The sequence below is a fragment of the Marmota marmota genome, unplaced genomic scaffold (assembly GCF_001458135.2).
Source record: "Marmota marmota marmota unplaced genomic scaffold, marMar, whole genome shotgun sequence".
In the NCBI taxonomy this organism is placed as follows: Eukaryota; Metazoa; Chordata; class Mammalia; order Rodentia; family Sciuridae; genus Marmota; species Marmota marmota.
In genome coordinates, this window is record NW_026000078.1 from 234,286 (window position 1) to 247,721 (window position 13,436).

Consider the following 13,436-nt stretch of genomic DNA (forward strand, 5'->3'; position numbering starts at 1 on the left):
ACTGTTAAGCAGCTGTGTCATCTTGGTTAAGTCATTTAAGCTTTGAAACTCAGTTCTCTCATCTTCAAAATGAGTTATATTAAATTAAGGAAACCAATTTTTTTATTCCAACACACTGTATTAATTTGTTCCATTGTTAATCACACATGCTTTCCTTAAGAACTTGTAAATGAGAAAAGTCCCTGCTCCTGAGAAGAAAATTGATGTCCCTAATTAGAATGTCATGAGATAAGTATCAATGTCTTTTTAGGTCTTTGGGTCACAGAGGATGTAGGTAAAGGGGATGAGAGGTGGTTCTTCCAGTAGGGGATCTTCTGCAGTATCTCTGTATGAAGGATGTTAGCCTCACAAAATGGGCACTGACATATCTGAATTTTATTTCCAGTGTTAATGAATCATCCCATGACCTTAATATTTACCTTTTTACTTCAGTGATCATGTCTGTAAAATGGAAATGAGGCTAATAATTTTTTTTTTTAAGGTAGGCTTTTTTAAATATTTTATTTTATTTTTTTAGTTTTCGGCGGACACAACATCTTTGTTTGTATGTGGTGCTGAGAATCGAACCCTGGCCGCACGCATGCCAGGCGAGCTCGCTACCACTTGAGCCACAACCCCAGCCCAAATGAGGCTAATAATTGCACTCAGCATTTTTTTTTTTTTTAATTGGGATTTGGGAATAGCTGCCTACAGAGCTAGCTGGGTTGAATGAAGAACTATGAGATGACTTCATTTTAGAAGAAGTTTTTGGTGGTATTCATGATCTATGCTTGAAAGTTGCCACCTTCTTTAGACCACATTCCTGAAAGAATGCATGCTCCAGAGTATGCATCTGGCCAGTTCAGTCTGTTCCAGAGCTTAGGCTGGCTGGTCTTCCATTTTTACGGCCCCATTTCCAGGCTTAAGAAGCAGCTATTTCATCATTGGTGAATCTCTGTTTTTCAACAGCATGTCCTCTAGGGTTGCATTTAACAATGACAAGAACGATTATTTTATGCCCTCTGAGTTCCTAGAGCCATAAAAAACGAATCATAGCTATTTAGAGGAAAGTGCTGTCTTTGGGATATTCTTGTGGAAAGTTATCAACTTTGCATAATTCCTGTCCCTTCCAGTCATATTGATGCCCTGGAGCTTTGGCTGTATTCAGTTTTATTTTTCACAATTAAAGCCAATATCTGATATAGTCTTTAAATAAAATTTTAAAAAAATACTTGTAACCTAAGTATTTTTAAAAAATATTTATTTTGTTTTAGTTGTAGTTAGACATAATACCTTTATTTCACTTATTTATTTTTATGTGGTGCCGAGGATCAAACCCAGGGTCTCACATGTGCAATGCGAGCGCTCTACTGCTGAGCCACAACCCCAGCCCCAACCTAATTATTTCTAATCCTTTTTTTTTTTTTTCTAATGTTGGCAAGTATGTTTTTTACTACTTTGAAGGGGAAGTAACAAGTATACCAGTTGTATTTGATTAGAGGAATAAGAGTTAAAAATATTTGCCCACTCATCAGACTGGAAATACTAGTTTTAGAGTGAAAAGGTAACCAAATGTTTCTTTTAGTTGATATTAAATTTTTCTTGGCTAACTCCAGGCTCTGAGTGAGTTCCCTTTAGTGGACTATGGTTGCAAAAGAATATAATCCTACAAGGTAGCCAAACCATGTACATCTCAATCTACACTTTGATTTTCATTGAAAGTCTCAGAGAAGAAAGTATGAGTCCTGATTGTTCAAAAATCCTTAAAAGTATTATTATTTGCTTTTTACTGGCATATTTGTGACCATGTCTAATTAAACTATTAAACGATTATCTCAGTTTAAATTTTTGACATATTTTGTGAGCTTTAGAGTGTCAGCCAGTAATTTCCCGAATTCTTACCTCTTCTAGTTATTCACTTAAACTGTTGTTTATTAAATGCTTATTATGTATCAGGCACAAACTAGCATTTTATGTAAATATATCTCATTTCATTCATATAACCAAGTTCTGAAATACATGCTGTTATCCTAATCTTACAACAGACAAAACCTGAGGTTCAGAGTGGTAACTTGCCCAGGGCCATTCATTAGCAAGACCTTTTGAACTTCTGATTTAATCAGTCAGTCCTCAGTAGAAAATGTACTGAATAAAAAGTTTAACCTTTCACTTTTCTAACTCTGAATTTGGATCTGTATGAACATAGAGACTTTTCATCTGCTTATGAAACCTGAAATAGTAATCTCAGATATATTCAGGGCAATAGTTGCTAAAAAAAAACAAATTGTAGAAAAGTTGTAATGGTCCTATTATATTACAGAGTAGAAGATATCAGCAAATATTCTTTTTCTTTTTTTCCTCTTTTTCTCTCCAGACTATAGTCTTGAGTTTACTTATGAGGTCAATTGGAAATAAGAACACCATTTTATTGGGTCTAGGATTTCAAATATTACAGCTGGCATGGTATGGCTTTGGTTCAGAACCTTGGTATGTATAAATATTTTAGTGTTTGTTTTCTTAATTTTGGTGTTTATCTTTGTTTCCCTTTATTTGCTTTTCAACTAAGGCATAGATTTTAATCTGTCTCTTGCTGTACTTTTCATTCTAAACATAGTTCAGTCTCCCTCTTGTGTACTCAAATACTCTCCTGGAGTGACTTGAAGATACAAAGAGGACATTTCATAATTAAATGGCTGGCTGAATTTTTGCATGAGATTATTGAGCTTTTGAATATCTAAAGAGCATTTAATTAAGATCAGAGATCAGTTTGTCACTAGGGAAAAGCACACAATTCCATAGCAATAAAGCCCTGAAAGTTAGCATAATTTACCTTTTTTTGTTTTTCTGGTAGGAAAAAAAAAAGTGCTGTGTAAAACCAGAGGTAGTCCCTGATGGCACAGGGGAAGTGAACAAAGTCCAGTTGCTTTGATCCTGGTTTCATGTTGTCTCAGCTTTTCCTGCAGTCAGTTTCCTGCAGGAAGCTGATGATGATTTGCACAACTAGCCACCTCATCTCTAGACTTGGGTAGAATTTGTTCTGATGGGCAATTTCTTTTCCAGTCTAGCTTTTACAAAGAGGTGCTAACAACTGATCTGAGACATTGCTTTTAAATATCAAGCCAGAAGCATCCAGGCTACTTTCTTTACAAGTTAAGAATTAGATAAAATCAGTGATGTCTTTATACTGAGTAACAAGTCCATGGGAACTCTGATGAAGACTTGCTCACTTCACACATTTAGAAGCATCTGATGATATTTATTTATCTGTATTATACATTGTCCTCAACATAACTTCTCAAATTCCTGCAGAAATAATGTCTGACACACTTTAGTTTGGAACATGATATCCCAATTTTATTTTAAAACCTTACACTATTTTTGTAAGAGACTATTCTTTTTTTTAGTTGTAGATGGACACAATACCTTTATTTTGATTATTTTTTTTATGTGGTGCCGGGATCGAACCCAGTGCTTCATACATGCTCAGCAAGCGTTCTACCACTGAGTCACAACCCCGGCCCGAGAGATTGTTCTTTTTTGAGACTATATAAACAGGGTTAGACTTTTAAGAGATTTTCTCAGTCACTTAGGAAGGAATAGGATCATTCTTTTCCCTGTACTGACTTGATTTTTAAGTATGTATTTTAATTTTGACAGGTACAGTGGAAAAGACTCACTTTTGTTTTACTGCTTTAATTACAGGATGATGTGGGCTGCCGGAGCAGTAGCAGCCATGTCTAGCATTACATTTCCAGCTGTTAGTGCACTTGTTTCACGAACTGCTGATGCTGATCAACAGGGTGAGTTAATAGGAACCAATGAAAATTATTTAAAAGCAAAGAATATTCTGATCCTGTTTTCTCCCTCACAAAAGTACTGAAACATGAATGTATTTTTTAAGGTACAGAATTTTTACATTGCTATCAGTGGTAAATAGGAAAAGCAGATTCTAGAATATTACCTTGATGAGGATATATATAATCTCTTATCTTTTGCCTTTGAATATATAGCCCTGTCTGTTCTCTTGCTAGAAAATTTAATAAAGAAGTTCACTAAACATTTGTTGTTTGCTATGTTGTGCTAGACACGTTAGGATATGTTCATAGCCCTTTTATCCAATCTTATGGTTTCAGTTACCAAACTATAAACATGAAAGGCTCATGATTTTGTGGTGGGAGCATTTAATTTTGGGACTCCCAAGAGATGAAGGAATAATTCTTTTAAAAGAGTATGTTTTATCTGGTCATAAGAAAAAAAAAATCAAAACAGTGATGTGGCAAAAGAATGGCAGTGGTTACTTGGTGAAATGAGGAAATGTCTGTGGCCAAAGAAAGCTGCAGTTTAAACTGAATAGATTTTAGTAAAATACATATATCTATCTATAAAGGGGTCTTGAATAGCTGCTTGGATACCAAGTTTTAACAGTCTCACTTCTGAACTCATGCATGACTGGTTTTTAACCAAGGATATTTGGAAGGCTATATTCTAGGGAAATAAAGTCGTTTTGCCTAGTTGTTTCTATGTTCATTCTATGTATGGATGCATCTGAGCCCATGTTTGCATAGGATAGCACACCAAATGTACTTTGGCTTCCAAGTTTTTAATGCCATTGCAGTAATTGCTAGTGTTTATTAAATGCCTTGATTTCAGATTGATTTCATATTTGTACTGGTTTTTACAGGAGGAAAAAAATGGGTGGCATACTAAATGATTTCTTTAAACAATGTAGGTGTTGTTCAAGGAATGATAACAGGAATTCGAGGATTGTGCAATGGTCTGGGACCAGCCCTTTATGGATTTATTTTCTACATCTTCCACGTGGAACTTAAAGAACTGCCAATAACAGGAACAGATTTGGGGACAAACACAAGTCCTCAGCACCACTTTGAACAGGTAATTTCTTCTTTCACATATTTATTTGGCCAGAAAAGATTGTATTTTTTGATCATAAAAGCTTTTGAGGGGCTGGAGTCGTGGCTCAGTGGTAGAGTCCTCTCCTAGCATATATGAGGCACCACATTAAAAAATAAATAAAGATATTGTGTCCGTCTACAACTTAAAAAAAAACAACTTTTGAGATTCTTATAACTTTTGACATTTAAAACTCAAGTCTAAAAGACTGTGTTCTCTTTGTGAAATTATGCAAACCTTCAACTTTTCCTTTGCTTACATTTCTTTTATTGTTTATTACATCACTTCAAATTAATCTTAAATTTTCACTTAAAAAGTTGTAATCAATAATGCATGATACAGTTTTTACATGTGAAAGAGTCACTCTTTACTTTTCCAGGAAAAAAATAACTTAATGCCCACATTTTTTTCTCCTTTGAATTTCCAAGCTTAGTACCTTTTCATGACAAAATTCTTTTTATTGACAGAGTCTATTCAAATATCATTACACGCTTCAGGCCATGATATAAAAATATATCACAACTGCCATTCTCTGTGCATACCTTTTTCAAGAATGAAAAATTATCCTGGTTTGCCAAATCTACATCTAATGGCACATGTTAGTCATTTCTCTACAATGCTGCTATGTTTCCTGAGTCCTCTGTGATATCCCAGTTCCCTGTATTCAGCAGCCTTCTTAACAGAAAGTCAGTTACATGGGTCTTTGTTCATTTGTTTGAGTTTCCTTCCTTACACCTAAAAAACGTGAGAGCCAAGCATCATTGATCATTCTAGCCAATAGAAACGGCTCCCTGGCTTCCTCAAAGCATTAACCTTAAAACCAGCCAAGCCTACTTTTTTCTTGTGGGCCACATAAAAGTACAATCAGCAGTGTAAGTTTTTGCTAAGAATAAATGTAATTTGGGGATAATTTAAAATTCTGTTTCTTTTCATGGTAATAGCATTACCTGTGTTTTTCTAACTTTCAGTCATTTGAGCATATAATTACTTTTCTAAAACGAAGAAAATGGTAACTGATTCTACCACTGTAGTTATTAATATTATATGCTACCTAATTGTACTTTTGAGATAATGGTTTTCCAGGACTAACAAATTAAGTGAGGACTCTAGAACCTGTTTCATATTTTGTACTAAAAGTTATGGCATTTTTGTATAGGCTTTTTTGCCAGTTGTTATTCCCAGAATTTTATAGTGAGAGTTTAAGTGCCACTTTTCTCTAGAAAACAGAATGCATTTTATAACTGTGGCTTTCATGAAGAATTGAGTCATTGGCTTGTAACTGATAGCAGTTATTACTTAAAAAAAAAAAAAAAAAAGCAATTTCTGAAGAACAAGAGTATTTGTACAAAAATCCTAATTGTTCTTTTCTTCCTCAGAATTCCATAATCCCTGGCCCCCCCTTTCTCTTTGGAGCCTGTTCGGTACTGCTGGCTCTGCTTGTTGCCTTGTTTATTCCAGAACATACCAATTTAAGCTTACGGTCCAGCAGTTGGAGAAAGCACTGTGGCAGTCACAGCCATCCTCATAGTACACAAGCGCCAGGAGAGGCCAAAGAACCTTTACTCCAGGACACAAATGTGTGATGACTGAAATCAGGAAGATTTTTCTATCAGCACCCAGGTCTTAGTTTTCACCTGTAGTTCTGGATGTACATTCCATCTCCATCTGCAGTGTACTTTAAGATTGTCTTAAGAAATTATCTGCATGAACTCTGTGGGAACTAAAGAAGGAACCGGACAGTTTTCCAAAGATGTTACAATTTCTTTTGAAAAGAAACCTTTTGTTTATTAGCACCAATTTCTTGCCACTAAACTGTTTTATTATACATCCTTTAATTAAAAACTATATATGTAACTTCTTAGATATTAGCATATGTCTCTGCTACCATTTCCTTAAGGTGTTGAGCTTTAACTCTATTTATGCTGACTCTCAGAGTAGATAGTATGGTTGTGGACCTGTTCATTTTAACATTGTAAAATCGAGTCAGATTTTAATATTGTAAAATCTTGGGTCAAATAATTCAAAGCCTTAATGCAGATGCACTAAAATAAAGAAATGATAAATGAATTGTTTGCATTTAAAAAAAAAACTTAAAATTGTACTAAAATCTGAATCATGTTTCAAGCTTGTTTGCAATAATTTTATTTTAAGCATATTCACTACTGTTTTTGAAGTGAAAAAATATCAGCCATTTAGAATTTAAATTGGGGTGGTTAGAGCCTGTAATTCTAAAAATGCTGGCTCAGATTTGTTCCCCAGCTTCTTCTTATACCACTATTCTTTTAATGTTTGCATAATCATAAAAACCTCAACACTTGAATACATAATCTAAAATTATATAGCAAAGCTGGTAGCCTTGAAAATGTCAATGTGATATCTATATGTAGATAAATATATATAGTGGCCTTTCAGGACTGTCACAGTAACACTTTATTTACAGAGCTAATGTTTGTCCTAAATTTTCAGGACCCTAGAAGAGAGCTTTATACAATTACTGATGTGAATTTCTCTAAAGTGTATATTTTTGTGTCCAGTTATATTATTTAAAAAAGTGTTACTTTGTAAAAATTGTACATAAAGTATTGTATAGTTTACACTGTTTTCATCTTGTGTGTGGTTATTGCCTAATGCTTTTTAAACCTGGAACATTCACTATGGTTAAATAAGGTCTTAAAAATGTAAATATTCTGTTAATAAAATTAAATATTTTAATGATTTTTTTTAAAAAAGTCTTGATCTGTGAGTCCAGATACAGCCGGTGTTAGCTTTGTTACCATGATCACTTTTATACTAACAAGTCAAAGATTTAACCTTTCTCTGAATCATTCCTTTTCATTCACTATACAATGCAAGTGTACTTTGATTTTCCAAACAGATCAAATTCTGTTTCTTTTTCTACATGCCTTTTACATATCATACTCCCAAAGTAATTTTATTTTATTATTTTATTTTTACGTAATGCTGAGGATCGAACCCAGTGCCTCACACATGCTAGGCGAGCACTCTACCACTAAGCCACAGTCCCAGCCCTCCCAAAGTAATTTTAATACTTTATTAACAAAGCTCAGTTTATAGAAATAACATTAAATGTAACCTTTGGATTATTAACACATGTACAATTTTATACTGGAAAAAAATTTCAAATAAAAGAGGTAGAACAAAAAATTAGCACTCAGAAGTCTACATATATACATTTAATACAAACAAGTCTTTAGTAAGTTCATGTCAGAGTGATCTCTATCCTATCTTAGAAATTCAATTTCAATTTATGTATATGGAAAAAGACATATTAAAAAACAAACGCTACCTGTGGGTCATATATTCCATCCAAACCCTGTCACAGTGGTTTTTTTATATATATTACATAGTATTTACAACAAAGCAGATTCCTATGTTACCAAAAGACTTCTTTCCAGAATAATAAGTGCTTTCAAGTTATTGTAACTTGAGTATTCTTACTAATATAGTATATCTAATAGAGGGAGAAAAAAGTTGCTACCTAATACTAGTTACTCAATATTCTGTTTAGATCCCTGACTTAAAGACAATTGCCAGCAATTTCAAAGTATACGTATTTTTAAAATATTTAGCAACAATACTTATGAACCCAGTGATATAGGTATGTCATTATTTTAAAATGTCTCTTTGCTCAGTTGTGTAAAAAAGAACTTGAAAATAATTTTTAAACTATCACAAGCAATGAGTTTCAAAATTTGCAAACAAATTTAGATTATTTTTGAGAATGTACTCTGTATTGGATGGTTGTCAACAAGAAGATAATGGGCCCTATGATCCTGGGTGAATTTTTTTTAATCACCTAATTTTTTTCCATAGGAATTGTTCTTAACCTGAAACTTTTAGTAATGGGGAAGAGAAGAAAGTTTTAACAGTTTTGTCTACTTTGTCAAGTAAACATTAAAAGGAACCCATGTTTTGGTATTTTAGAAACAAGGACAATGAATATCCATGATGCACTTCTAGTAAAGATTTTGTATGGAGCTATTGAAACCAAATCCCACTGATACAGATTTAACTGCATAACAATAAAACTCCCAATTAAGGAGAAGAATAGGATGGGTATAAACTTACAGAAAACACTAAAATCCTATAAATGTTTCAGCTCCAGTGTAAAGCACCATATACTAATTTGGTCATGTAAAAATATTATCCAAATTATTTATTTTTCTAATGTGCTGGGGATTGAACCCAGAGCCTTATGCATAGGCAAGCCTTTTGCCACCAAGCTACTTCCTAGCCCTTTTATTTTTTTTTTTGACACAGGGTCTCACCAAATTGCCCATGCTGGCCTCGAACTTGTGATCTTCCTGCCTCAGCCTCCGGAGTAGCTGGGAATGCAGGCATGTGCCACCACACCTGGCCTAATAAGCACATCAAAAGTTATTTAACAGACTTAACTGCTAACTTAAATGTTACAAGAAAAATACTCGTATTTGCTTGCTATGAAGGTTTAATTCATTTCACTCACTTAAGGTAGCTTTAGGACTTTTCCCTTAATGTCAATATCAATAATAGAGATAATCTTAAGAGAAAATCATTTTTCCTCATAATCCTCAGGTGGCAAACTTAAAACATTTTATCAATGAAAACAATAAACTGAATTATTAGCATTCTTTGGTTTCTTTCATAGTATTATTTTCTTGTGCAGGCGGCAATTTACTCAGACCTTCTAAATGATTAGAATATCCTCTATAAGGATCATCTCTCCCCTTAGAACTGAAATCTAATAATTAGTTTAAAATTCATCCTGTTATTTTGTAAAACAACATGTTTACAAACCAAAATATCTTTTACTCAGCATCTTTACCAATCCCTGAATACAAATTTATTTCTTTTTTAACTGTGTGTTGTAAATCCAGTAGTAGAATTAAGGATCTAAATAGTCTAATGGTAGATAGCTCAAGTAAAATCTGAAACTTGCCTGGTTAGGATTTGACTTCTGCCTGTTAGGATATTTTTAAAACACCTGAGTTTCTGAAATGTCAATAGAAAGTAAAAAGACAATGCTAGAATTAACTGTTTGGTAACTGCCCAGGAAAATAGGCTGAAGATGTAGAGGGGAGCACTGCAGGTTTGGAAGATGTCTGCATCACTCCTAGACTGCCATCTTTCTGATGATCTGCAAATGAAACAACAAAGATTATCACTTTAGTCTTTATGTATACACACTACAAAAAATTCAGTCCAGAAATGTCTTTTCTCACCTGAATTACTAAACAGATTCTGGCTTAGTCCACGTAAAGGAATGCTATCTTCTCTTTTCTTCAAGTATTTAGATTCCAATCCTAAATTTTCACCACTTAAAAAAAACATATATTATTTTTTCAAAGTCTGATTTTTTTCTTTATTAGTTAATTTTTAAGGTTTGCCTAATGTATCTACACAAACAAGTTTAGCATCCCTAATCCAAAACTCTGAAGAGTTTCAAAATTTGAAAATTTTTGAGCACTGACATGATGTTACCAATGAAAAATTCTAACTTCCTGTGATGAGTCACAGTCAAACCAGACTAAAAATGCCACATAGAATTACCTTCAGGCCATTATAAATTAAGAAACAATGAATTCTGTATTTACATTGGGTCCTATCCCCAAGATACCTCATTGTGTATAGAAAATATTTCAAAACCCCCAAAATACTGAAATTAGAAAACTTCAGTTTCCAAGCATTTTGGATACTTAGTCTGTACTATATATAACTGGGCTGGGGTTATAGCTCAGTGGTAGAGACTTGCTAGCCTGTGAAAAACCCTGGATTTAATATCTAGCATCACACACACACAAAATGTGTAACTGAGTTGTAATTTATGGCTATGGTTCAGAATACATTCTTTACTGTTTCTTAAAAAATATAATTTATCTGTATATAATCAAAGTATCCCTGTTCCTAATGAGTAAATTATAATAAACTAAGAGCTGGAATAAGAACTGTGAGCAAAATAAAAATAATCCTAAGAGCACCATAAAATTTTGTAAAAGCACACAAGTGACAGATATTAGAAATAAAATAAATATGTACATGCCTTGAGAATCATTTAATTACTTACTTACTATCTCATGCTATTTAAAATAAATTAAGATTGCGTTTTCCTTTAACCAAAAGCACTTCAAGGCCAGTGGTAGAGAAATTTCAAAAAAAAAAAGGGGGGGGGGGATATTTTGGTATTTTGCCCCTTTCTACCATGCATTCCTTCTAAAATTTTGATAGTATTAACAATTGCCCCAGTAGTATACTTTTAGTCAGAATTTAAAGGATCTTACAAAATAATGAATCCTTAAAATTAAATGATGGTCTTTTCCCAATGTGTAGAAAATAAAGTTTTCTAGGTTTATTTTTTCAATTTTAACTTAATTTTTTTCTTTAATACTCATTGCCACTTTTTGTTAGCTGACAACAAATAAAACAACAAACCACTTCTAAACAAAAAAATGAAAATCACTGAAGAGTCTCAATTTTATTGTCAGATGATATTTGATATTGTGAATGACTGTCATGTTTTCTGCTAGTAAAGTTGCTCTCAGTGTAAATGATGAATTAAATATACAAACATTATGGTTTTCTACCATTAATATGAATTCCAGGTGCTCTGCCTTATGAGCAAGTGTAAAATTAGATATAATAAATACATACATTATCAGAAACTCACACAATTCTGATCTTCATTAACTATTTTAATATTCATCCTGGTGACAACTGGGATAAGTTCCCTTAGTGAGGTTTGGCGCTATGGCTCAGCGGTAGCACACTTTGCCTGCCATGTGTGAGGCACTGGATTTGAGTCTCAGCACCACATATAAATAAATAAAATAGAGGTCTATCAACAACTAAAAAAAAAATATATTAAAAAAAAAAAGAAGTTCACTAAGGAGTGAACTATGTTAGTAACTGAGTTTGCAATATATTAGAATAGTGGATAGCTCATAGCAGGTTTACAAACACTAAATCTGAAGTAAATAAAGAACCATAATTATTTTGTTTTAAAAAACAACAAACATGAAGACTATCTAGAGAAAAAAGTATGCATGGAGAGTTGATTAATTAAGCCACACGTCACTGATTCAAAAATGTACTGTGTGAAACCTAAAAAATAAGGAAGGAATCTCTGAGCAGGCAAAACACAAACCACAAACTGGTGCTCAATTTTTTTAGGTAACCTAGTGGTCAATCTTACAAACTTTTTTACTTTTATTCACCATGTAATTCTAGTAGATTAACCAGTTAGTTTCTTAGATTATACTAGAAGCAATAAATCAGAAAAATGAAGAGCACCCAGGACAAACAAAGCCACACAAGAAAAACAAAAACAACTGACTTTAGAGGAATTAAAGATTCCTGTGTACATGCCCAAGAATACATATGAAAGCAATCTTCATTTGTGTAAGAAAATCTCTTTTATGTCTATTATATGCCTATCCCACAGCTTGCAAATACATATGAGAAAGCACTTGTCATAGTTCAAAGTGACTCAAGCATCTTAAAAGGCCTCAGATAAAATAGGGGGCATCATTGATTAAAAATTCATTCACAAACAATAAACTTTATGTCAATAAATACTTACTTTTCCTTATCAGTTGAGCAAGGCACATTAACAGTTGCTCCTGACTGAACATCTCCTAGTGATATATTTGGTTTTGTAAACTGCAAGTTAAACTGAACCTGTAAAGAGGAAAAACATCTCATATAACTGATTTAGTAAAAACTGAAACAAGGAAGATGGCCGCTGCGTACAGGGGTTGCTGAAGTGCTGAGCGTGGTGCTCAGAGCAGCGGCTTTAATCGAGATTTCGTGCAGCTTGTTAGAGCTCCTTTCACCGTTAACCTGTAGCGGACCACTTGCCAAGCAGCAGGAAGAACAAAGACATCGAAAAAGAGACGCTTGGCTGCTCAGAGCCGCGGGCGCTTTGCTCCCATCTGCTTCCTCTTTCGCTTCGCTCCAGGCAGAGAAGCTGAATGTGTAATCAGCAGTGGATTGTAAGTACCTGAGGCAAAGAAAGCTCAGTGCGCCCCGCCCTTTTTTTTTTTTTTTTTTTTAATATTTTTTATACAGGGAGAGTTTGTGAATTGGGATTGTTGGCTGGGCTGTGGTTTCTGTGCCGAAAATCCACTACGCGGGAGCCGCCATTTGCTTTCTGCTGGCTGTCTTGATGGCTCTGTCTACATTGTCCGGCAGCCGCATCTAGAGGTTGGAGCTGGGCTGCGTGCCGAGCCCTGTCCTCCGAAGGCTGGACCGCGGCCTCGAGCACCTTGGTCGCCTGTTCGCCGCTGCACCTTCCGGCAGAGCCTGCTCTGGGGTCGTTCTGCATCCCCCTGCGAAGGGACCCGTGCTCTGGAGGAGGGGGCCGGAGAGCCGTGGCGGCAGCCGCTTGGGCCCCAGGGGCTGGGCACTGGGCTGAGGAGCGGCGGAGGCCGCGGCAGCTCCGCTATGGTCGCAGACGAGCGTGGCGCCCGTGAGCGCGGCCCAGAGGCGGAGGCGACGGCGGCAGGGTTTCATTTCTAGAAATCTGGACTGGAAACAGAAGCAGCAGTTTG

At 34.8% G+C, this 13,436-nt stretch overlaps 2 protein-coding genes across 4 annotated transcripts in view; one reads left to right on the plus strand and one right to left on the minus strand.

The window, feature by feature from the left end:
• Positions 1-9,518, plus strand: part of Mfsd14a (major facilitator superfamily domain containing 14A) — a 29,212-nt gene extending 19,694 nt beyond the window's left edge. Inside the window, exons 8-11 of one of the 2 annotated variants that reach the window (XM_048814614.1) lie at positions 2,354-2,466; positions 3,682-3,779; positions 4,709-4,872; positions 9,172-9,518. In XM_048814614.1, the coding sequence (XP_048670571.1) occupies positions 2,354-2,466; positions 3,682-3,779; positions 4,709-4,872; positions 9,172-9,210 (414 nt within the window). In that variant the 3' untranslated portion in view covers positions 9,211-9,518. Of the gene's footprint in view, positions 1-2,353; positions 2,467-3,681; positions 3,780-4,708; positions 4,873-6,266; positions 7,606-9,171 lie in introns of those variants that run through there. The other variant, XM_015502594.2, reaches the window with a different exon arrangement.
• The window catches only part of Sass6 (SAS-6 centriolar assembly protein), a 45,441-nt gene continuing 40,074 nt past the window's right edge, over positions 8,070-13,436 (minus strand). For both annotated transcript variants that reach the window (XM_015502607.2, XM_048814609.1), the window contains exons 15-17: positions 12,467-12,564; positions 10,113-10,207; positions 8,070-10,027 (exon numbers count right to left, since the gene is read on the minus strand). In XM_015502607.2, coding sequence (XP_015358093.1) covers positions 9,921-10,027; positions 10,113-10,207; positions 12,467-12,564 — 300 coding nt within the window. In that variant the 3' untranslated portion in view covers positions 8,070-9,920. The remainder of the gene's footprint in view (positions 10,028-10,112; positions 10,208-12,466; positions 12,565-13,436) is intronic.